Source organism: Bombina bombina, chromosome 3, assembly GCF_027579735.1.
Source record: "Bombina bombina isolate aBomBom1 chromosome 3, aBomBom1.pri, whole genome shotgun sequence".
Taxonomy (NCBI): domain Eukaryota; kingdom Metazoa; phylum Chordata; class Amphibia; order Anura; family Bombinatoridae; genus Bombina; species Bombina bombina.
In genome coordinates this window covers 843,671,249-843,693,946 of record NC_069501.1, presented here as the reverse complement: position 1 = coordinate 843,693,946, position 22,698 = coordinate 843,671,249, and the positions used below count along the sequence as shown (strand labels likewise).

Below are 22,698 nucleotides of genomic sequence, written 5' to 3'. Positions count from 1 at the left end.
ATACCTGGGATATGAACCGCAGAAATTAGACAGGAGCTGGATTCCGCCCAAACCAGAATTCGAGACACTTCTTTCATAGCCAGAGGACTGTGAGTCCCTCCTTGATGATTGATGTATGCCACAGTTGTGACATTGTTTGTCTGAAAACAAATGAACGATTCTCTCTTCAGAAGAGGCCAAGACTGAAGAGCTCTGAAAATTGCACGGAGTTCCAAAATATTGATCGGTAATCTCACCTCCTGAGATTCCCAAACTCCTTGTGCCGTCAGAGATCCCCATACAGCTTCCCCAACCTGTAAGACTTGCATCTGTTGAAAATACAGTCCAGGTCGGAAGAACAAAGAAGCCCCCTGAATTAAACGATGGTGATCTGTCCACCACGTTAGAGAGTGTCGTACAATCCGTTTTAAAGATATTGATTGAGATATCTTTGTGTAATCCCAGCACTATTGGTTCAGCATACAGAGCTGGAAAGGTCGCATGTGAAAATGAGCAAAGGAGATCGCGTCCGATGCAGCAGACATAAGACCTAAAATTTCCATGCATAAGGCAACCAAAAGGAATGATTGTGACTGAAGGTTTTGACAAGCTGATATCAAAGTTAGACGTCTCTTGTCCGAAAAAGACAGAGTCATGGACACCGAATCTATATGGAAACCTAAAGCGGTTACCCTTGTCTGAGGAATCAATGAACTTTTTGGTAAATTGATCCTTTAACCATGATCTTGAAGAAACAACACAAGTCGATTCGTATGAGATTCTGCTAAATGTGAAGACTGAGCAAGTACCAAGATATCGTCCAAATAAGGAAATACCAATACCCTGTTCTCTGAATACAGACAGAAGGGCACCGAGAACCTTTGTAAAAATTCTTGGAGCTGATGCTAGGCCAAACGGTAGAGCCACAAACTGGTAATGCTTGTCTAGAAAAGAGAATCTCAGAAACTGATAGTGATCTGGATGAATCGGAATATGCAGATATGCATCCTGTAAATCTAATGCAGACATATAATGCCCTTGCTGAACAAAAGGCAGGATAGTCCTTATAGTTACCATCTTGAATGTTGGTATCCTTACATAATGATTCAATATTGACAGATCCGGAACTGGTCTGAAGGATTTGACCTTCTTTGGTACAATAAAGAGATTAAATAAAACCCCAGCCCCATGTTCCAGAACTGGAACTGGCATAATTACTCCAGCCAACTCTAGATCTGAAACACATTTCAGAAATGCTTGAGCCTTTGCTGGGTTTACTGGGACACTGGAAAGAAAAAAATCTCTTGCAGGAGGCCTTAACTTGAAGCCAATTCTGTACCCTTCTGAAACAATGTTCTGAAAAACAGAGATTGTGAACGGAATTGATCCAAATTTCTTTGAAAAAAACATAATCTGCCCCGTACCAGCTGAGCTGGAATGAGGGCCGCACCTTCATGTGGACCTAGGAGCTGGCTTGGGTTTCTATAAGGCTTGGATATATTCCAAACTGGAGAAGGTTACCAAACTGATACCGCTCCTGAGGATGAAGGATCAGGCTTTTGTTCCTTGTTGTGATGAAAGGAACGAAAACGATTATTAGACCTAAATTCACCTTTAGATTTTTTATCCTGTGGTAAAAAACAGAATTTATGTTTACCTGATAAATTTCTTTCTCCAACGGTGTGTCCGGTCCACGGCGTCATCCTTACTTGTGGGATATTCTCTTCCCCAACAGGAAATGGCAAAGAGCCCAGCAAAGCTGGTCACATGATCCCTCCTAGGCTCCGCCTACCCCAGTCATTCGACCGACGTTAAGGAGGAATATTTGCATAGGAGAAACCATATGGTACCGTGGTGACTGTAGTTAAAGAAAATAAAATATCAGACCTGATTAAAAAAACCAGGGCGGGCCGTGGACCGGACACACCGTTGGAGAAAGAAATTTATCAGGTAAACATAAATTCTGTTTTCTCCAACATTGGTGTGTCCGGTCCACGGCGTCATCCTTACTTGTGGGAACCAATACCAAAGCTTTAGGACACGGATGAAGGGAGGGAGCAAATCAGGTCACCTAAATGGAAGGCACCACGGCTTGCAAAACCTTTCTCCCAAAAATAGCCTCAGAAGAAGCAAAAGTATCAAACTTGTAAAATTTGGTAAAAGTGTGCAGTGAAGACCAAGTCGCTGCCCTACATATCTGATCAACAGAAGCCTCGTTCTTGAAGGCCCATGTGGAAGCCACAGCCCTAGTGGAATGAGCTGTGATTCTTTCGGGAGGCTGCCGTCCGGCAGTCTCGTAAGCCAATCTGATGATGCTTTTAATCCAAAAAGAGAGAGAGGTAGAAGTTGCTTTTTGACCTCTCCTTTTACCTGAATAAACAACAAACAAGGAAGATGTTTGTCTAAAATCCTTTGTAGCATCTAAATAGAATTTTAGAGCGCGAACAACATCCAAATTGTGCAACAAACGTTCCTTCTTTGAAACTGGTTTTGGACACAGAGAAGGTACGATAATCTCCTGGTTAATGTTTTTGTTAGAAACAACTTTTGGAAGAAAACCAGGTTTAGTACGTAAAACCACCTTATCTGCATGGAACACCAGATAAGGAGGAGAACACTGCAGAGCAGATAATTCTGAGACTCTTCTAGCAGAAGAAATCGCAACTAAAAACAAAACTTTCCAAGATAATAACTTAATATCAACGGAATGTAAGGGTTCAAACGGAACCCCCTGAAGAACTGAAAGAACTAAATTGAGACTCCAAGGAGGAGTCAAAGGTTTGTAAACAGGCTTGATTCTAACCAGAGCCTGAACAAAGGCTTGAACATCTGGCACAGCTGCCAGCTTTTTGTGAAGTAATACCGACAAGGCAGAAATCTGTCCCTTCAGGGAACTTGCAGATAATCCTTTTTCCAATCCTTCTTGAAGGAAGGATAGAATCCTAGGAATCTTAACCTTGTCCCAAGGGAATCCTTTAGATTCACACCAACAGATATATTTTTTCCAAATTTTGTGGTAAATCTTTCTAGTCACAGGCTTTCTGGCCTGAACAAGAGTATCGATCACAGAATCTGAGAATCCTCGCTTCGATAAAATCAAGCGTTCAATCTCCAAGCAGTCAGCTGGAGTGAAACCAGATTCGGATGTTCGAACGGACCCTGAACAAGAAGGTCTCGTCTCAAAGGTAGCTTCCAAGGTGGAGCCGATGACATATTCACCAGATCTGCATACCAAGTCCTGCGTGGCCACGCAGGAGCTATCAAGATCACCGACGCCCTCTCCTGCTTGATCCTGGCTATCAGCCTGGGAATGAGAGGAAATGGCGGGAACACATAAGCTAGATTGAAGGTCCAAGGTGCTACTAGTGCATCCACTAGAGCCGCCTTGGGATCCCTGGATCTGGCCCCGTAGCAAGGAACTTTGAAGTTCTGACGAGAGGCCATCAGATCCATGTCTGGAATGCCCCACAGGTGAGTGACTTGGGCAAAGATTTCCGGATGGAGTTCCCACTCCCCCGGATGCAATGTCTGACGACTCAGAAAATCCGCTTCCCAATTTTCCACTCCTGGGATGTGGATAGCAGACAGGTGGCAGGAGTGAGACTCCGCCCAAAGAATAATTTTGGTTACTTCTTCCATCGCTAGGGAACTCCTTGTTCCCCCCTGATGGTTGATGTACGCAACAGTCGTCATGTTGTCTGATTGAAACCGTATGAACCTGGTCCTCGCAAGCTGGGGCCAGGCCTGGAGAGCATTGAATATCGCTCTCAGTTCCAGAATATTTATCGGTAGAAGAGATTCTTCCCGAGACCAAAGACCCTGAGCTTTCAGGGATCCCCAGACCGCGCCCCAGCCTATCAGACTGGCGTCGGTCGTGACAATGACCCACTCTGGTCTGTGGAACATCATCCCTTGAGACAGATTGTCCAGGGACAGCCACCAACGGAGTGAGTCTCTGGTCCTCTGATTTACTTGTATCTTCGGAGACAAGTCTGTATAGTCCCCATTCCACTGACTGAGCATGCACAGTTGTAATGGTCTTAGATGAATGCGCGCAAAAGGAACTATGTCCATCGCCGCCACCATCAACCCGATCACTTCCATGCACTGAGCTATGGAAGGAAGAGGAACGGAATGAAGTATCCGACAAGAGTCCAGAAGCTTTGTTTTTCTGGCTTCTGTTAGAAAGATCCTCATTTGTAAGGAGTCTATAATTGTTCCCAAGAAGGGAACCCTTGTTGACGGGGATAGAGAACTCTTTTCCACGTTCACTTTCCAGCCGTGAGATCTGAGAAAGGCCAGGACAATGTCCGTGTGAGCCTTTGCTTGAGGAAGGGACGACGCTTGAATCAAAATGTCGTCCAGGTAAGGTACTACTGCAATGCCCCTTGGTCTTAGCACCGCTAGAAGGGACCCTAGTACCTTTGTGAAAATCCTTGGAGCAGTGGCTAATCCGAAAGGAAGCGCCACGAACTGGTAATGTTTGTCCAGGAATGCAAACCTTAGGAACCGATGATGTTCCTTGTGGATAGGAATATGTAGATACGCATCCTTTAAATCCACCGTGGTCATGAATTGACCTACCTGGATGGAAGGAAGGATAGTTCGAATGGTTTCCATCTTGAACGATGGGACCTTGAGAAATTTGTTTAAGATCTTGAGATCTAGGATTGGTCTGAACGTTCCCTCTTTTTTGGGAACTATGAACAGATTGGAGTAGAACCCCATCCCTTGTTCTCTTAATGGAACAGGATGAATCACTCCCATTTTTAACAGGTCTTCTACACAATGTAAGAACGCCTGTCTTTTTATGTGGTCTGAAGACAACTGCGACCTGTGGAACCTCCCCCTTGGGGGAAGTCCCTTGAATTCCAGAAGATAACCCTGGGAGACTATTTCTAGCGCCCAAGGATCCAGAACATCTCTTGCCCAAGCCTGAGCGAAGAGAGAGAGTCTGCCCCCCACCAGATCCGGTCCCGGATCGGGGGCCAATATTTCATGCTGTCTTGGTAGCAGTGGCAGGTTTCTTGGCCTGCTTTCCCTTGTTCCAGCCTTGCATTGGTCTCCAAGCTGGCTTGGCCTGAGAAGAATTACCCTCTTGCTTAGAGGACGTAGCACCTTGGGCTGGTCCGTTTTTACGAAAGGGACGAAAATTAGGTCTATTTTTTGCCTTGAAAGGCCGATCCTGAGGAAGGGCGTGGCCCTTACCCCCAGTGATATCAGAGATAATCTCTTTCAAGTCAGGACCAAACAACGTTTTCCCCTTGAAAGGAATGTTTAGTAGCTTGTTCTTGGAAGACGCATCAGCCGACCAAGATTTCAACCAAAGCGCTCTGCGCGCCACAATAGCAAACCCAGAGTTCTTAGCCGCTAACTTAGCCAATTGCAAAGAGGCGTCTAGAGTGAAGGAATTAGCCAATTTGAGAGCATTGATTCTGTCCATAATCTCCTCATAAGGAGGAGAGTCACTATCGAGCACCTTAAGCAGTTCATCAAACCAGAAATATGCGGCAGTAGTGACAGGGACAATGCATGAAATGGGTTGTAGAAGGTAACCCTGCTGAACAAACATCTTTTTAAGCAAACCTTCTAATTTTTTATCCATAGGATCTTTGAAAGCACAACTATCCTCTATGGGAATAGTGGTGCGTTTGTTTAAAGTAGAAACCGCTCCCTCGACCTTGGGGACTGACTGCCATAAGTCCTTTCTAGGGTCGACCATAGGAAACAATTTTTTAAATATGGGGGGAGGGACGAAAGGAAATACCGGGCCTTTCCCATTCTTTATTAACAATGTCCGCCACCCGCTTGGGTATAGGAAAAGCTTCTGGGAGCCCCGGCACCTCTAAGAACTTGTCCATTTTACATAGTTTCTCTGGGATGACTAAATTTTCACAATCATCCAGAGTGGATAATACCTCCTTAAGCAAAATGTGGAGATGTTCCAATTTAAATTTAAATGTAATCACATCAGATTCAGCCTGCTGAGAAATGTTCCCTAAATCAGTAATTTCTCCCTCAGACAAAACCTCCCTGGCCCCCTCAGATTGGGTTAGGGGCCCTTCAGAGATATTAATATCAGCGTCGTCATGCTCTTCAGTAACTAAAACAGAGCAGCCACGCTTACGCTGACAAGGGTTCATTTTGGCTAAAATGTTTTTGACAGAATTATCCATTACAGCCGTTAATTGTTGCATAGTAAGGAGTATTGGCGCGCTAGATGTACTAGGGGCCTCCTGAGTGGGCAAGACTCGTGTAGACGAAGGAGGGAATGATGCAGTACCATGCTTACTCCCCTCACTTGAGGAATCATCTTGGGCATCATTGTCATTATCACATAAATCACATTTATTTAAATGAATAGGAATTCTGGCTTCCCCACATTCAGAACACAGTCTATCTGGTAGCTCAGACATGTTAAACAGGCATAAACTTGATCAGAAAGTACAAAAAACGTTTTAAAATAAAACCGTTACTGTCACTTTAAATTTTAAACTGAACACACTTTATTACTGCAATTGCGAAAAAACATGAAGGAATTGTTCAAAATTCACCAAATTTTCACCACAGCGTCTTAAAGCTTTGAAAATATTGCACACCAATTTTGGAAGCTTTAACCCTTAAAATAACGGAACCGGAGCCGTTTTAAGCTTTAACCCCTTTACAGTCCCTGGTATCTGCTTTGCTGAGACCCAACCAAACCCAAAGGGGAATACGATACCAAATGACGCCTTCAGAAGTCCTTTATAAGTATCAGAGCTCCTCTCACATGCTATGCCTCTCAAAAACAAGTGCGCAACACCGGCGCGAAAATGAGACTCTGCCTATGCTTTGGGAAAGCCCCTAAAGAATAAGGTGTCTAAAACAGTGCCTGCCGATATTATTATATCAAAATACCCAGATAAAATGATTCCTCAAGGCTAAATATGTGTTAATAATCAATCGATTTAGCCCAGAAAAAGTCTACAGTTTAAATAAGCCCTTGTGAAGCCCTTATTTACAATCGTAATAAACATGGCTTACCGGATCCCATAGGGAAAATGACAGCTTCCAGCATTACATCGTCTTGTTAGAATGTGTCATACCTCAAGCAGTAAGAGACTGCACTCTGTTCCCCCAACTGAAGTTAATTGCTCTCAACAGTCCTGTGTGGAACAGCCATGGATTTTAGTTACGGTTGCTAAAATCATTTTCCTCATACAAACAGAATTCTTCATCTCTTTTCTGTTTCTGAGTAAATAGTACGTACCAGCACTATTTGAAAATAACAAACTCTTGATTGAATAATGAAAAACTACAGTTAAACACTAAAAAACTCTAAGCCATCTCCGTGGAGATGTTGCCTGTACAACGGCAAAGAGAATGACTGGGGTAGGCGGAGCCTAGGAGGGATCATGTGACCAGCTTTGCTGGGCTCTTTGCCATTTCCTGTTGGGGAAGAGAATATCCCACAAGTAAGGATGACGCCGTGGACCGGACACACCTATGTTGGAGAAAAGTTCCCTTCTCTCCAGTAACAGTTGAGATAAAAGAATCCAACTGATAATCGAATAATTTATTACCCTGGAAAGAAAGGGATAGCAAAGATGACTTAGAAGACATATCAGCATTCCAAGTTTTAAGCCATAAAGCTCTTCTAGCTAAAATAGCTAGAGACATATACCTGACATCAACTCTAATGATATCAAAAGATGGCATCACAAATAAAATAATTAGCATGTTATAGAAATTCAAATGATAATTATGATCTGTTATTTGTTGCGCTAAAGCTTCTAACCAAAAAAGTTGAAGCTGCAGTAACATCCGCTAAGGATATAGCAGGTCTAAGACGATTACCTGAACACAAGTAAGTTTTTCTTAGAAAGGATTCAATTTTCCTATCTAAAGGATCTTTAGCAGGAGTAGAGACAGCCCCATTAATCTTAGGGATTTTGTCCCAAAACTCTAATCTGTCAGATGGCACAGGATATAATTGCATAAAACGTTTTTAGAAGGAGTAAATGAATTACCCAAAATATTCCATTCCCTGGAAATTACTTCAGAAATAGCACCAGGGACAGGAAACACTTCTGGAATAACTACAGGAGATTTAGAAACCTTATTTAAACGTTTAGATTAGTATCAAGAGGACCAGAATCCTCAATTTCTAATGCAATTAATACTTCTTTAAGTAAAGAACAAATAATTCCATCTTGAACAAATACGAAGATTTATCAGCATCAACCTCTAAGACAGAAACCTCTGAACCAGAAGAACCATTATCAGTATCAGAATGATGATGTTCATTTTAAAAATTCATCTGAAAAAAGAGAAGTTTTAAAAGACTTTTATGTATACTAGAAGGAAAAATAACAGACATAGCCTTCTTAATGGATTTAGAAACAAAATCTCTTATGTTATCAGGAACACTCTGAGTATTAGATGTTGACGAAACAGCAACAGGTAATGTAATAGTACTAAAGGAAATTTTATCTGCATTAACAAGTTTGTCATGACATTCAATACAAACAACAGCTGGAGGAACAGATACCAAAAGTTTATATCAGATACACTTAGCTTTGGTAGCTCCAGCACCGGGCAGCGATTTTCCCGAAGTATCTTCTGACTCAGTTGCAACGTGGAACATCTTGCAATATGTAATAGAAAAAAACAACATATAAAGCAAAATAGATCAAATTCCTTAAATGACAGTTTCAGGAATGGGAAAAAATGCCAGTGAACAAGCTTCTAGCAACCAGAAGCAAATAAATAATGAGACTTAAATAATGTGGAGACAACAATGACGCCCATATTTTTTAGCGCCAAAAATGACGCCCACATTATTTGGCGCCTAAATGCTTTTGGCGCCAAAAATGACGCCACATCCGGAACGCCGACACTTTTGGCGCAAAAGAACGTCAAAAAATGACGCAACTTCCTGCGACACGTATGACGCCGGAAACAGAAAAAAAAATTTGCGCCAAAAAAGTCCGCGCCAAGAATGACGCAATAAAATGAAGCATTTTCAGCCCCCGCGAGCCTAACAGCCCACAGAAAAAGTCAAATTTTTTAAGGTAAGAAAAAATGATTGATTCAAATGCATTATCCCAAATATGAAACTGACTGTCTGAAAATAAGGAATGTTGAACATCCTGAGTCAAGGCAAATAAATGTTTGAATACATATATTTAGAACTTTATTAAAAAGTGCCCAACCATAGCTTAGAGTGTCACAGAAAATAAGACTTACTTACCCCAGGACACTCATCTACATATAGCAGATAGCCAAACCAGTACTGAAACGAGAATCAGCAGAGGTAATGGTATATATATATATATATATATATATATATATATATATATATATATATATATATATATATATATATATATAAGAGTATATCGTCGATCTGAAAAGGGAGGTAAGAGATGAATCTCTACGACCGATAACAGAGAACCTATGAAATAGACCCCGTAGAAGGAGATCATTGCATTCAAATAGGCAATACTCTCCTCACATCCCTCTGACATTCACTGCACGCTGAGAGGAAAACCGGGCTCCAACCTGCTGCGGAGCGCATATCAACGTAGAATCTAGCACAAACTTACTTCACCACCTCCATAGGAGGCAAAGTTTGTAAAACTGATTTGTGGGTGTGGTGAGGGGTGTATTTATAGGCATTTTAAGGTTTGGGAAACTTTGCCCCTCCTGGTAGGAATGTATATCCCATACGTCACTAGCTCATGGACTCTTGCTAATTACATGAAAGAAATAGGGGGTATGTTAGTTACCTGTAATATAATTGGTTCAACATTGTTACTCACATATGTGAAGTTATAAACAACGGTACCTATACAAATTTACCTTTTTAATCTAGATCGCAAGTGGAAAGAAATTTTCCATACAATATATTATGATGTTGTGACACTATGGGACAAAAAAACATGGGAGATAGGAAAGTACCATCACATAACATCGTAAATGTTTCCAAACAAGATTTTGTTTATATACTATTATTGCCATATATATTGCAAATTTTTATAAATTATACTTTGACTCATTAAGGATTAAGAAATGTTTATACGAAAATGAACTTAGATGCATTAGGGTTGCTATGCACAGATTATAACAAAGTGTGTTATTATTGTTAGTATCATTATATGAAATGTAGGTTTATTATTATTATACATCGTTTGTAATTTAAACTGTTTTAATGGAGTTATTACCTTTGCTTGTCATTATTTTATATTTTGTTTTAATAAATCAGTTTGATATGCAAGCTTTGGTTTGCATCTTCCTGAGCAGTTGATAATACTGCTACTGACCTTTCATATCACTTTGAATGTGGCAGGATCCCCCTGCATTCATTATCCTGTGCTTGGAGAGGGTTAGCTGGTATACCCTTTAATCACCAGCCTGCATCTACTAGTACATAAGTGTACTTGGGCCACATGTGAGCACCCATTTGGCTTACTTTCTGATTGAATTTGTGTGAACATACTGATATGCACATGAGGCGCCCCTCTTTTTTCCTGTTTTCTTCGAAGTACCAATTGGGACTCACAGAGAACAGCATCCAATCAGCAGCGCTAGTTATACAGCTGGGTCTTGAGACACAAAGGTGAAGGGTCACTAGTCTTTAAAGGATCTTACAAATTAGGAGCGTGTCATTTTTTTTAGCTATAAATATCCCTTTAATGTACCTTTAAATAGATATTAAGATATATGCATTTGTAAACCAATGCAACTTCTAAAGTAAGGACATGGTAGTCCTAGGTAAGTCAATGTTAGTGGCTAAAGAAAGTGAACCTCTGGTACTGGAAGAAAAATGTACATTGCAATTAGTTTCTAGAACTTAAAGGGACAGTCAATAAGTTTCTAGAAGTTAAAGGGACAGTCAAGTCAAAATTAAACTTGTGATTCAGATAGGACATGCAATTTTAAACCACTTTCCAGTTTACTTTTATCATCAAATTTTCTTTGTTCTCTTGGTATTCTTTGATGAAAGCTAAATCTTGGTAGGCTCATAAACTGATTTCTAAGCTGTTGAAGGCCTCCTCTTATCTCAGTGCATTTTCTTTCTCACAGTTAGACAGCGCTAGTTCATGTGTGCCATATAGATAACATTGTGCTAACTCTCTTGGAGTTATTTGTAAGTCAGCACTGATTGACTAAAGTGCAAGTGTCTGTCAAAAGAACTGAGATAAGGAGGCAGTGTGCAGAAGTTTAGATACAAGGTCATCACAGAGGTAAAAAAAGTGTATTAATATAACTGTGTTGGTTGTGGGGAATGGGTAATAAAGGGATAATCTATCTTTTTAAACAAACATTTTCAAATAGACTGTCCATTTAAGGTCCTTAATTAAAAAAAAAGTTAATTCTAAAGTACTGACTGCTTGATTTAAAAAAAGAACATATAGCACATACAATATTTTTTACAGTGCTATACATTTATACCTTTAATTAGGATATAATGTGAAGTATCTTCGGATACAAGACGCTGGGTCTCTACTTCTTTCAGAAATCCACCTTCATTCTCAAACTGAGCTCGAACTTCCCCTGAGTACTGCTGGTTCATTTCTTTCCTCACATTGTCAAGGCACTTGTTTAGATTGTTTTTCTTCAACAGACCTTTTAGTTGATATTGTGAGAAATCATCAGAGCCCTTAAAAAAATAATAGTAAAAAAACAAACTGGGATTGCTTTTTTGTTCATTAACACTTTAAAGTTGCAATAGCATGATCATAATAATCAATAAAAGAAAAAATTCTGCTTAATTAATAAATGAATTCCTTTCATGATAGTGAGAGTCCATGAGCCATCACATGTGGGAATATTCTCCTCCTGACCACTAGGAGGAGACAAGAAAGACACACTTGAGCTTTAAATCCCTCCCACTTCCCATGATTCTCAGTCATACATATAGCCAAGTAAATGAGGAAAAAAGGAAAGCAGGAAAGATTGTATCATTGTTTTACTTTTTTCTTTTATACCCATGGACAGTGCTGCGCAATTTGTTGGTGCTTTATAAGTAAAGTATAATAATAGTAATAAAGCTGGTCAAAGTAGTGCAAAACAAATACTGCTGCCACTTGAACAAAAAGAGGGCAGGTCTTGTTGACTAACAAATATCAAGAAATAAACTAATTTAATCAGGTAAGCATACATTTTCTCTTTTCTTTAATCAGATGGTGTGAGTCCATGAGCCATCACATGTGTGAATCAAGACCACCATGAATTGGTGACAAACAGTGAAGGCAGGACGTAACTATTCAGGCACTATGGCCCGCAGAACTTTCCTGCCAAAGGCAGCCTCAGAAGAAGCATACACATAAAAGTGATGACTTAGAAAAAGTGTGCAAAGAAGACCAAGTAGCTGCCTTACAAATCTGATCAATAGAAGTCTCATTATGAATGGCCCAAGAAGTAACAACTGCTCTAGTGGAATGAGCACTAATGCGCACAGGGAGGGTTTTCCCAGTAACAAAACCTTGTGAATTAAGGCTTTAAGACAAGCTGCTCAAGTAACAGTCGTAGCTTTTTGACCCTTGCAAGGCCCAGAAAAATTAACAAAAAGAGAAGAAAAAAGTCAGAAATATTTTGTTGCTTCCACATAATATTTAAAGGGACATGAAACCCAAAACATTTCTTCAAGATTCAGATAGAGTACAACATTTTAAGCAATTTTCCAATATACTTCTATTATCAAATTGTCTTAGTTTTCTTGTTATCCTTTGTTAAAATGCAGAAAGGTAAGTGTGCATGTGTTTGCAGCACTATATGGCAGCAGTTTTGCAACAATGTTAAACATTAGCAAGAGCACTAGATGAATCATGACTGAAAAGTTTTGGGTTTCATGCGCCTTTAAGAGTTCTTACAAAATCCAAGTTGTGAAAAAGACGCTCCTTAGAGTTCTGAGGAGCCAGACAAAAATAAGGAACCACAATTTCCTGATTGACAGTATCTGTGAATATCACCTTAGGAAGAAAAGAATAGCTAATGTGAAAACAGTCTTATCCTGATTAAAAATCAGAAAAGAAGAGCGGAGCTTGGCCAAGCAGGCAAATGGCCGCATAGTCACATCGCTCCGGCACAGCAGCAAGACCTGTCACCATTAAAACAGTGTCTAGCTCTTTCAACCAGCTGCAAACAGTGGTTAAACAACCAAAGTTCCACATGTGAGCAAGCTCGAAACCGGGAGGGACCGGACCCGCATGCAATTTCACAGAAAGCAGGAGCAACGGAGCGCTCCGTCGCCATCTTTACACATTCGCAACTGCGACGGTAAAGGATCCCTCACGATACACGATGACCGGAGACCCGATGGGGTAAGAGCTCACACCAGTTTGTTCATAAAAGGCTCCACACAAGTCTCACACCAGAGAGAACACGGTACAAATAACTCCACTTAATGCATAACATGCCGTAAAAACGGATCACAAAAATAACAATAAAATGATCAGCACAGTATTGGGAAATCCTCTAAGGAGATGAACAAAACAGTTATCAACGGATCAACAAGAGAACATACACTAAAACTGCCTCATAAAATATAAAAGGACAACACGAATCAGAAATTAACGCATAGCACTGCACATTGTGCATAAACCACAACATACGCCATCAGGCCTAAGCAGACTTCTGCAGATTGCTGCATCACAAGTTCTCACACTGAGTTTTCTAAATTACTCACCTGCAGCAACCATGACATCCAAGAACAAAGGCAAAGGGGACAAAAACCCTAAAGGACAGTTGCAGTCCAACACGCTGGTAAGCTCCTTTTTCCAACCCAATACATCAGATACACAAGAATCAAACTCCACAGACGGCACCTTCCAGAATGACCCAATATCATCTCCTGACTACATGATACAACTTAAACAGGACATAGCAAAACTACCATCCAAAGAAGATTTTGAATCTCTCAAATCTCTCATAACAAGAGAACTATCCACGCTGCGCAAAGATATAACAGAGATGGGAGAGAGGATAGTAACAGTTGAGGAAACGCAAGACATAACTACTGAAGCTGTCTGCTCATAATACAATCAAACCAGCACACATGAAAGCAAGTTAGAAGCCCTACAAGAAAAGATAGAGGACTTAGAGAATAGGGGACGGAGGAGTAACCTCCGCATCAGAGGCATACCCGAGATAATAAAGCCAACAGACCTGCTGGAATACTTACAAGGACTTTTTCGTCAAATACTGGGAAACCAACAGGCCCCACCGATAGAAATAGAAAGAGCCCATAGATCTCTCCGTCCCCCACCATCACCTAATGCTCCCCCCAGGGACATTATCCTCAAATTCCTCAGATTTAACGACAGAGAAACCATATGGCAGAAAGCTAGATCCTCCCACACAATCACATATTTGGACCATGAGCTACAGATTTATCCGGACCTGAGCCCCAGCACTATACAAAAGAGAAAGGAAACCCGTTTCATCACTTCTATACTCCAGGACAGAAACATCAAATATTGCCGGGGAATCCCCTTCAGCTTAATCGTTCCCCATGAAGGAACTACCATCATTTACAAAGGTATACAAGACCTGGACAAACTCTCTAAAGGACTGGGAATTGAAACTACCTGGCCCACCCTCCTCAGCCGAAGGCCCCCAGCCCTCAGCTGCACATACTCCATTCTCAAGCTTGCAGAAAACAACTTGGAACAAAGTTCAGTCCCTTAAGAAACGAAAAGAAAATATGAACATTTCTCCTGTATCACTAAGAGACTGACCAAGACAATTGTCTTATTTGAACTGTTCATCCTGGGTAAGACCTTGAAATGTAAAACTTGTCACCATTACTAGTCAGAAGATAGTACACTAACTGTTTAGCTACTTGATAGTTAAGTTAAGCAAAATGTTATTTCCTGTTGATCTGTTCTCTCCACCATAACCCTATAAGGGCCTTTCTAATTTGACAAGGTTTTGGTTGTTAACCATTAGCATAGATAATCACATTGTTATTCTTATATTTAATATTTACATTCTTGCTGCTGTAAACCTCAGATTGAAATGAAAGGAATTTCAATCCTCCCTCTGGCTTCTGGCCATCCCCCCCCCCTAGTTAACTATCCTACCCCCATTGATGACCATTTAAGCATAATGAAACATACTGTAATGTTCATATTGTTCACTCTTATAAATGTACAATGTATACGCTCTTTTTATTTCACATTTCCATGTAGGTTCTTATACCGTCCAGGCCTGAGAAATAGCCTAACACTGTTTCCACATACCCGACACAGCGTAGTACCACCAAGGATAAATCACCATGAGTAAAAATAAAACCAATAACAGACAATTATCTTTTCTAACGATTAATGCTAAGGGCCTAAATAACCCACACAAAAGAAACATCGTTATGCGAGATATCAAACATAAGAGAGGGGACCTGATATTCATACAAGAATCCCATTTCATAAAGGGACAAGAACCTAAAACTTTCTTCTATAAATTTGGCCCCTCATATTACTCCTCAAACAGTGCCAAGACTAATGGAGTTGGAATTTTAATAAAGAAGGGTATACCTTTTCAGTTACTCGATTCACATAAAGACACAGAAGGTAGATATATAATACTAGTGGGGAAACTATTTAACACTATTACCACCTTAGTAAGCGCCTATGCTCCAAACACTGGACAAGACAAATTCATAACCTCCCTCACTGGGAAAATCTTAGAAGTGGCCAAGGGTATGTTAATAATGGGAGGAGACCTTAATGTATCCCTAGACCCGTACCGAGATAACTCGAATCACACTTCATCAACACCACATAGAGCACTGACGGTAATAAAGCAACGCTTAAGAGATTTGGCACTACATGATGTTTGGAGAATACATCACCCTGAGACAGATGATTTTACGTTCTTTTCTCATCCACATTCACGTTTCTCTCGCATAGATTACATACTAACTGATGTAACTACTCTCTCATTAACTACACAATCATCCATAATCCCAGCGACCTGGTCAGACCACTCTATAGTCTCATGCACAATACAATGGCCCTCAGCTTCCCCTTCTACTTACATATGGAAAATCAATGAGGAATTATTAGATCACCCACTATACAATGATAAAATTCAAAAAGCAATAAAAGAATTCTTCGATTTTAATATTAACTCTATACCCTCATTCCAGAACATCTGGGAGGCGCATAAGGGAACTATACGAGGTGAATTAATGAGCATGCACTCCCATTACAAAAAACAACAGAGACAACTGCTACATGACTCCTTGAATAAAGCAAATGATCTAGAATCACAACTTAAAAGAACACCTGACAACCCACAATTAGCTAAAACATTACAAGAGACAAAACAGACAGTGACCAACCTTCTAGATAAAGAATGCAAAGCATTTGCCTTCAAACTCAAGCAGACACATTACGAAGGAGACAACAAATGCAGTAGACTATTTGCCCGCAAATTAAAACGCAAAACCCAACGTGACTACATTCTCTCAATAAAGTCCCACAACAAAACACATTATGACACTTCAAACATCGCTGAAGCCTTCCGTTCCTACTATGAAAAACTATACAACCTTACTACGAAACCCACAGGCTCACATACACATAATTCAGAACCCAACGCATCCTTTATTGACAAATACTTATCAGACGTTAAACTTCCAGAACTGACAGAAGAACAACAAACTTTTCTACAAAACCCCTTTACCCTACTTGAAATTAAAAGAACCATAAAAGACCTCCCCACGGACAAAGCCCCAGGCCCTGATGGCTACACTAACTATTACTATAAAAAATACATAGATCTCCTTTCCCCGCACCTTCTATCTCTCTTTAACTCGATAACACCGGAGAACCCTTTCCCCACTAGGACACTGGAAGCTTTCATCTCCATTATACCAAAACCTGGAAAAAGCCCTGATTATGTAGAAAACTTTAGGCCAATCTCACTCCTAAATACAGACTTAAAAATATACGCTAAAATTCTCGCAGTAAGACTAAACACAGTACTACCGCAACTAATTGAAAAAGACCAGGTCGGCTTCGTACCAACCAGGGAAGCAAAAGACAATACTGTCCGGGTTACACAACTTATAGAATACGCTACACACAAAAAAATCCCGCTCTTAGTTCTGTCGACCGACGCGGAGAAGGCGTTCGACCGCGTTGGTTGGCAGTTTCTGAGAGCGGTATTACGAAAAATGGGTGTGGGTCAAGACTTTATTAATCGGGTGTTCGCCATGTACTCTACTCCAACAGCCAGGGTCCGCGTAAATGGTTCCCTTTCGGCCCCATTTCATATCACAAACGGTACACGACAGGGCTGCCCCCTCTCCCCGCTGCTATTCGCCTGCGTAATAGAAATACTAGCACATAAAATACGAAATCACCCCCTAATAACAGGTCTACAAATACACAACTCACATCACAAGATTATGTTATATGCCGATGATGTGCTGTTCTGCATCACTAACCCTCTAACACTATACCACACATCATACATCAGTTAGACGAATTTAGCATTGTATCTAACTTTCTAATTAATAAAACGAAATCAGAAATTATGATAATTAATGTCCCAACGACGGAAATAGACTTAATCAAACACATATGCCCATTCCGCTGGCAAACAAGCTCACTAAAATACCTAGGTATCCAACTCACGCCATCCCCAGATCACCTTTTTACTTTAAATTACAAACCACTCCTTAAAGGAATTATCACAGATCTCTCCTCCTGGAAAAGGAAGCATATTTCATGGTTAGGGAGGATCAACGTAATTAAAATGAACGTCCTTCCAAGACTCCTCTACCTTTTTCAAACTCTACCCATCCCCCTTCCTACAAACTACCTCAACACCCTGCAATCAAACATCCTAAACTTCATTTGGCTCAACAATAGAGCGAGAATTAGCAAAAAGATAATGCTCCTTCCCATACAAATGGGAGGCCTCGGAGTCCCAGATCTCCATAGATACAGACAAGCTACATTTTTACAACGAATTATAGATTGGTGCTCGAACCTAAACGATAAATCATGGGTACAACTTGAACATGACATGACACACAACCAACACCTGGGTCAACTCTGCTGGTCGCCAAGGGACAGAGATAGATTCTTAAAAACCACCACACAAATTATATCAGAAACCTTCAGAGTCTGGGACAGAGTTTTGACTGAGTACCCCAATATATCGACAAAACTCTCACCTTTAACACCGTTAACACACAATAACGAATTCCAACCTGGCCTCTCAATGGCAGCTAGACTTGCGGGTAGCTCCATCAGATCCCTACAGATCCACCACTTGGGAAATGAACAACACTCCCCTACCGTGGAGGAGCTAGTCTCTGAGGGCCTCTCCGTCCTTGGAGACTGGTTCTTCTATAGACAGTGTCAATCATGTATCACTTCACACCCACAATCCAATAACATGATTAGGTCAATGACACCCTTCGAATCTATTTGCCATAAAAGCACCCCAACCAGACACGCTCTATCTATTACACACTCCCTCCTATCACAACAACCGCACGGAGCTCTACCATATTACATAGACAGATGGAACACTGAATTGGGAATAGAAATTACTTACACAGATGCCTTGCAAATTTTCACAAATATTAAAAAAACCTCAATCTCCTGCAAATTCGTTGAGCTTAATTTAAAAATACTTCAAAGATGGTACCTAACACCAGAACGATGTAAAAAAATATATAAACTTAAATCAGCTCAATGCTGGAGATGTGGATCTGAAGAGTGCCACATGTCCCACATATGGTGGCAATGCAGTAAATTAATACCTATTTGGAACGAGGTAGCGCAGGAATCTAGTAAAATACTAGGAATACCCACTCCCTTAGACCCTTGCTTATGGCTCTTTAACAAGACCCCGAGAAAACTTTCTACTCCGTTAAAAAAACTATTTCATATCCTGAGCAATAGTTTTAAAATTCTGATTGCAAGAAACTGGAAATCAGATAAGACCCCCTCCCTGGCACACTGGCTTGCAGAGTGCCATCGCACTATATCTATGGAAGAATACTTTTACATGAAAAATAAAACTTTAGACTTATACGCCCAGATGCTTCTTGTGTGGGAAACCTACATACACTCCTCTTCTGAATGAAAAGGGGAAAAAAAAAAAAAAAAAAAAAAACCTCAGAAAAGCCCTTAGCAAAGCTAGAAACACATGCAGGCCTGGACGGTACACTTTATTGTACAATGACTCCTCCTCTCAACATTGATAATTATTGTAACATTACTTGAACTTCCCTCCCCCTCCCCACCCCCCCTATCCACATCCCCTCAAAAGTAAGACGCAAAATGATTCAAGACTGTAATTGATTTTATTTTGTATGTTTATTTCTTTTTTTTTTTTTTTTTTTTTCCTTTTATTTTATTGTAAACATAAAAACATTACATACATAAAGATTCCATAACAATCCTTAAGTGTTCTTACTATAACAATATGTCCTTTTAACGATAGATACTAGACAACATCAACCCCTACATACAAAAAAAAAAAAAAAAAAAAAGAAAGAAAAAGGGAATTCCCCCCCTCCGCCCCCCTGACCCCTCTCAATCCCGATACTTTTATATACCCGGTTAAGATGGAAGGGTCCTATATTTAAATTCTTCCCAATGGAAGCGGATTTTCTGAAAGACCTCTTCTCTATTAGTTTTTAGATAAGTATATTCTTCCAATATTAATAATTCATTAATTCTAGTAAGTAAGATTTCTTTATCCGGGATATTTGTTTTTTTCCAATTTCTGGCCAATAAGGATTTCGTTCCATTTAATACAAATGTTACAAGTTTAGCTCTTATTTTACAAATATCTTTAATGGGTTTATTTAATAGGGCCGTAAAGATATCCAATTGAAAGTCCGCTATCCCAGTAATCTGCTGGATGCATTCCGAAGTTATTCCCCATACACTTTTCACCCTAGGGCAATCCCACCATATATGTTGCATATTCCCGATCCCCCCGCATCCTCTCCAACAAAAATTGGAAGCATTTGGGTATATACTATGTAATCTAGCCGGTGTAAGGTACCATCTAGTAAGTATCTTATAATTTAGCTCCTGGATATTAGACGAGGATGACGATCTAGCTACCTTATCACAGATGGACCGCCATTCCAACTCCTCCAGCTGAGTCCCTGTCTCTACTTCCCATTTTTGCATATAACTATGTTTTATAAATTCTGCTGGAGTGTTAAGGAGTTTATAGCTAAATGAAATTGTACTTCTAATTGGGATTTCGTTATGACAGGTTTTTTCAAATAATGTTAATTCCCTAGTCAAGTTTGCTTTGTCTGGATGTCGTGTAACAAAATTCTGTAACTGTAAATATTTTAGCCAGTTTCCATAAGTACCATCTGCCATTTTCCCCAGTTCTTGTTTGGATTTAAGCTTCCCCTTATCTAAAAATTGGCATAACGGTAAAGATTGGTGTAAGTTTTGTTGGCCTAAGAAGCTAGGTGTGAACCCTCCCTGAAATTCCGAATTGTTTGTAATCGGGAGTAGAGGTGAGAGAGTTGTAGAGATAGAGGGGCATTCTTTTATGATTTTACTCCAATTCATAAAAATATGCTTAATCATTGGGAACTGCATGATTTTTAAAGGTCTTCCTTCTGGTGGCAACCATATTAATTTTTTCATTGGGAGGGATGTTATTAAATTATTCTCTAATTGTACCCACGCTTTGTTCTTGCTATTTAAATGCCAATCTAGTATCCTTTGAAGTATAACTGCTCTATGATAATTCCTAATATTTGGTACCCCTAGCCCCCCCTCTTTCCTTGCTCTATACAGAATAGAGGCCTTGATTCTCGGTTTAATTTGATTCCAGATGAAAGAATTGATGATTTTCTGAAGATTAGTGCAGAAAGTATGGGGGATATTAATGGGAATGGTCTGGAAAATATATAGGATACGTGGGAGCACATTCATTTTTACTAAGTGTATTCGCCCCAGCCAAGAAATCCTTTTCTGCCTCCAAGATCCAAGCTCCGCTTGGAGTTTAGACATTAAATTCACATAGTTATCTACAAACAGCTGTTCCTTTTCTGTTGATAATTGGACCCCCAGGTACTTTAAAGACGACTCTTTCCATACAAATGAGTTACCTAATTTGCATTCATAATAATCTCTTACTGGGAGTGCATACTTAAGAGCTTCTGATTTATTTTTATTGATGAGAAAGTTTGAATGTCTCCCAAATTCCTGTAATATCTCTTCCAAGTTTTTAATGGACCTTGCCGGCTCCGTTAATGTTAATAGCACATCGTCGGCGTACAACGAGATCTTATATTCTTGCTCCCCTATTTTAATACCCTTAATGTTTGTCTCTGCCCGGATTCTAGTTGCTAAAATTTCCATGGAGAGAACAAACAGCAAGGGGGACAGGGGGCATCCTTGTCTTGTGCCATTTGTAATCGTAAGAGAGTCTGAGAGCACACCATTAATTTTTACTATAGCCGATGGAAGGGTATATAAATGAAAAATACGTTGTATGATTTTCTCCCCAAAGCCAAATTTGTTAAGTGTTGTACGCAGGAAGGACCAGTCTAGCCGGTCAAAAGCCTTCTCTGCGTCCAGCGATAGCATGACCAGGGGTATCTTATGTATTTTTGCGTATTTTATTAAGTATAATGCTTTAATGGTGTTGTCTCTTGCCTCTCTGCATGGTACAAAGCCGACCTGATCTATATTAATGATTTCTGGTAAAATTTTATTTATTCTATTTGCTATGAGTTTAGCGTAAATTTTAACATCATTATTCAATAATGATATAGGCCTGTAGCTGGCTGGTAATTTAGGATCTTTTCCTGGTTTATGCAATACCACTATCTTAGCTTCGAGCATCTCTTTTGCTAACAGAGGTTCTGTGCTTATTGAGTTAAAATAAAGTAGAAGTTTTGGTGCCAGGGTCTCATTATATGTTTTATAATAGTTTGAGCTAAATCCATCTATTCCTGGGCTTTTCCCTAGGGCAAATTTTTTAATAGTCTGCATTATCTCTTGCAGGCTAAATGGTTCATCTAACATCTTTTTTTGAGACTCTGATATAGTAGGCACCTGGATTCCATTGATATAGTTATCTTTATCTATTTGAAAGTGTCTGGATTTATTTTGTGGGCCCAAGTTATATAATTGCTGGTAATAATCTTGAAAAACCTTGGCAATATCCTGGCTCCCTGTCTTACTGTTACCTGATCCGTCTATAATATTAGAAACGTAAGTTTGAAGAACTTTTTTTTTTACGGCTCGTGCTAATAGTCTCCCGGCTTTGTTACCCCCATTGAAGAACACCTTTTTAAGTTGAAGGGCTCTTCGTTGTACGCCTTTATTCAGGAAAACATTCAAACTCTCTCGCTCTGCTTTAAGGGATTCTGATAACTGTTTGTTATATGGATCCTTCTTATGTTTATCTTCTGCCCTGGAGAGAGAGTCTAGTAAATGTGTATAATGTTCTCTAGCTTGTCTATTAATTCTGGATTTGTGTTTTATAAATTCTCCCCTAATTACCGCCTTATGTGTGACCCACCATGTACTTGGTGCAGTATCATCTATAGAATTGGTCTCAAAATAGGTTTCGATAGATTTCAAAATAGATTGTCTTATCTGTACATCTTTCAGGAGATTATCGTCCAAGCGCCATTGATATGGGATTATTGGTTTTGAAGGCCAGTTTAGTTTCAGGGAAATAAGAGAATGGTCTGACCAGGTGATGTTATGTATTTTGGCC

At 40.0% G+C, this 22,698-nt stretch overlaps 1 protein-coding gene across 1 annotated transcript in view; it reads right to left on the bottom strand.

Annotated features, from left to right (window-relative positions):
* Nucleotides 1-22,698, bottom strand: part of ERCC5 (ERCC excision repair 5, endonuclease) — a 238,975-nt gene that overhangs the window by 148,451 nt on the left and 67,826 nt on the right. The window contains exon 9 of the mRNA XM_053707797.1: nt 11,416-11,623. Coding sequence (XP_053563772.1) covers nt 11,416-11,623 — 208 coding nt within the window. The remainder of the gene's footprint in view (nt 1-11,415; nt 11,624-22,698) is intronic.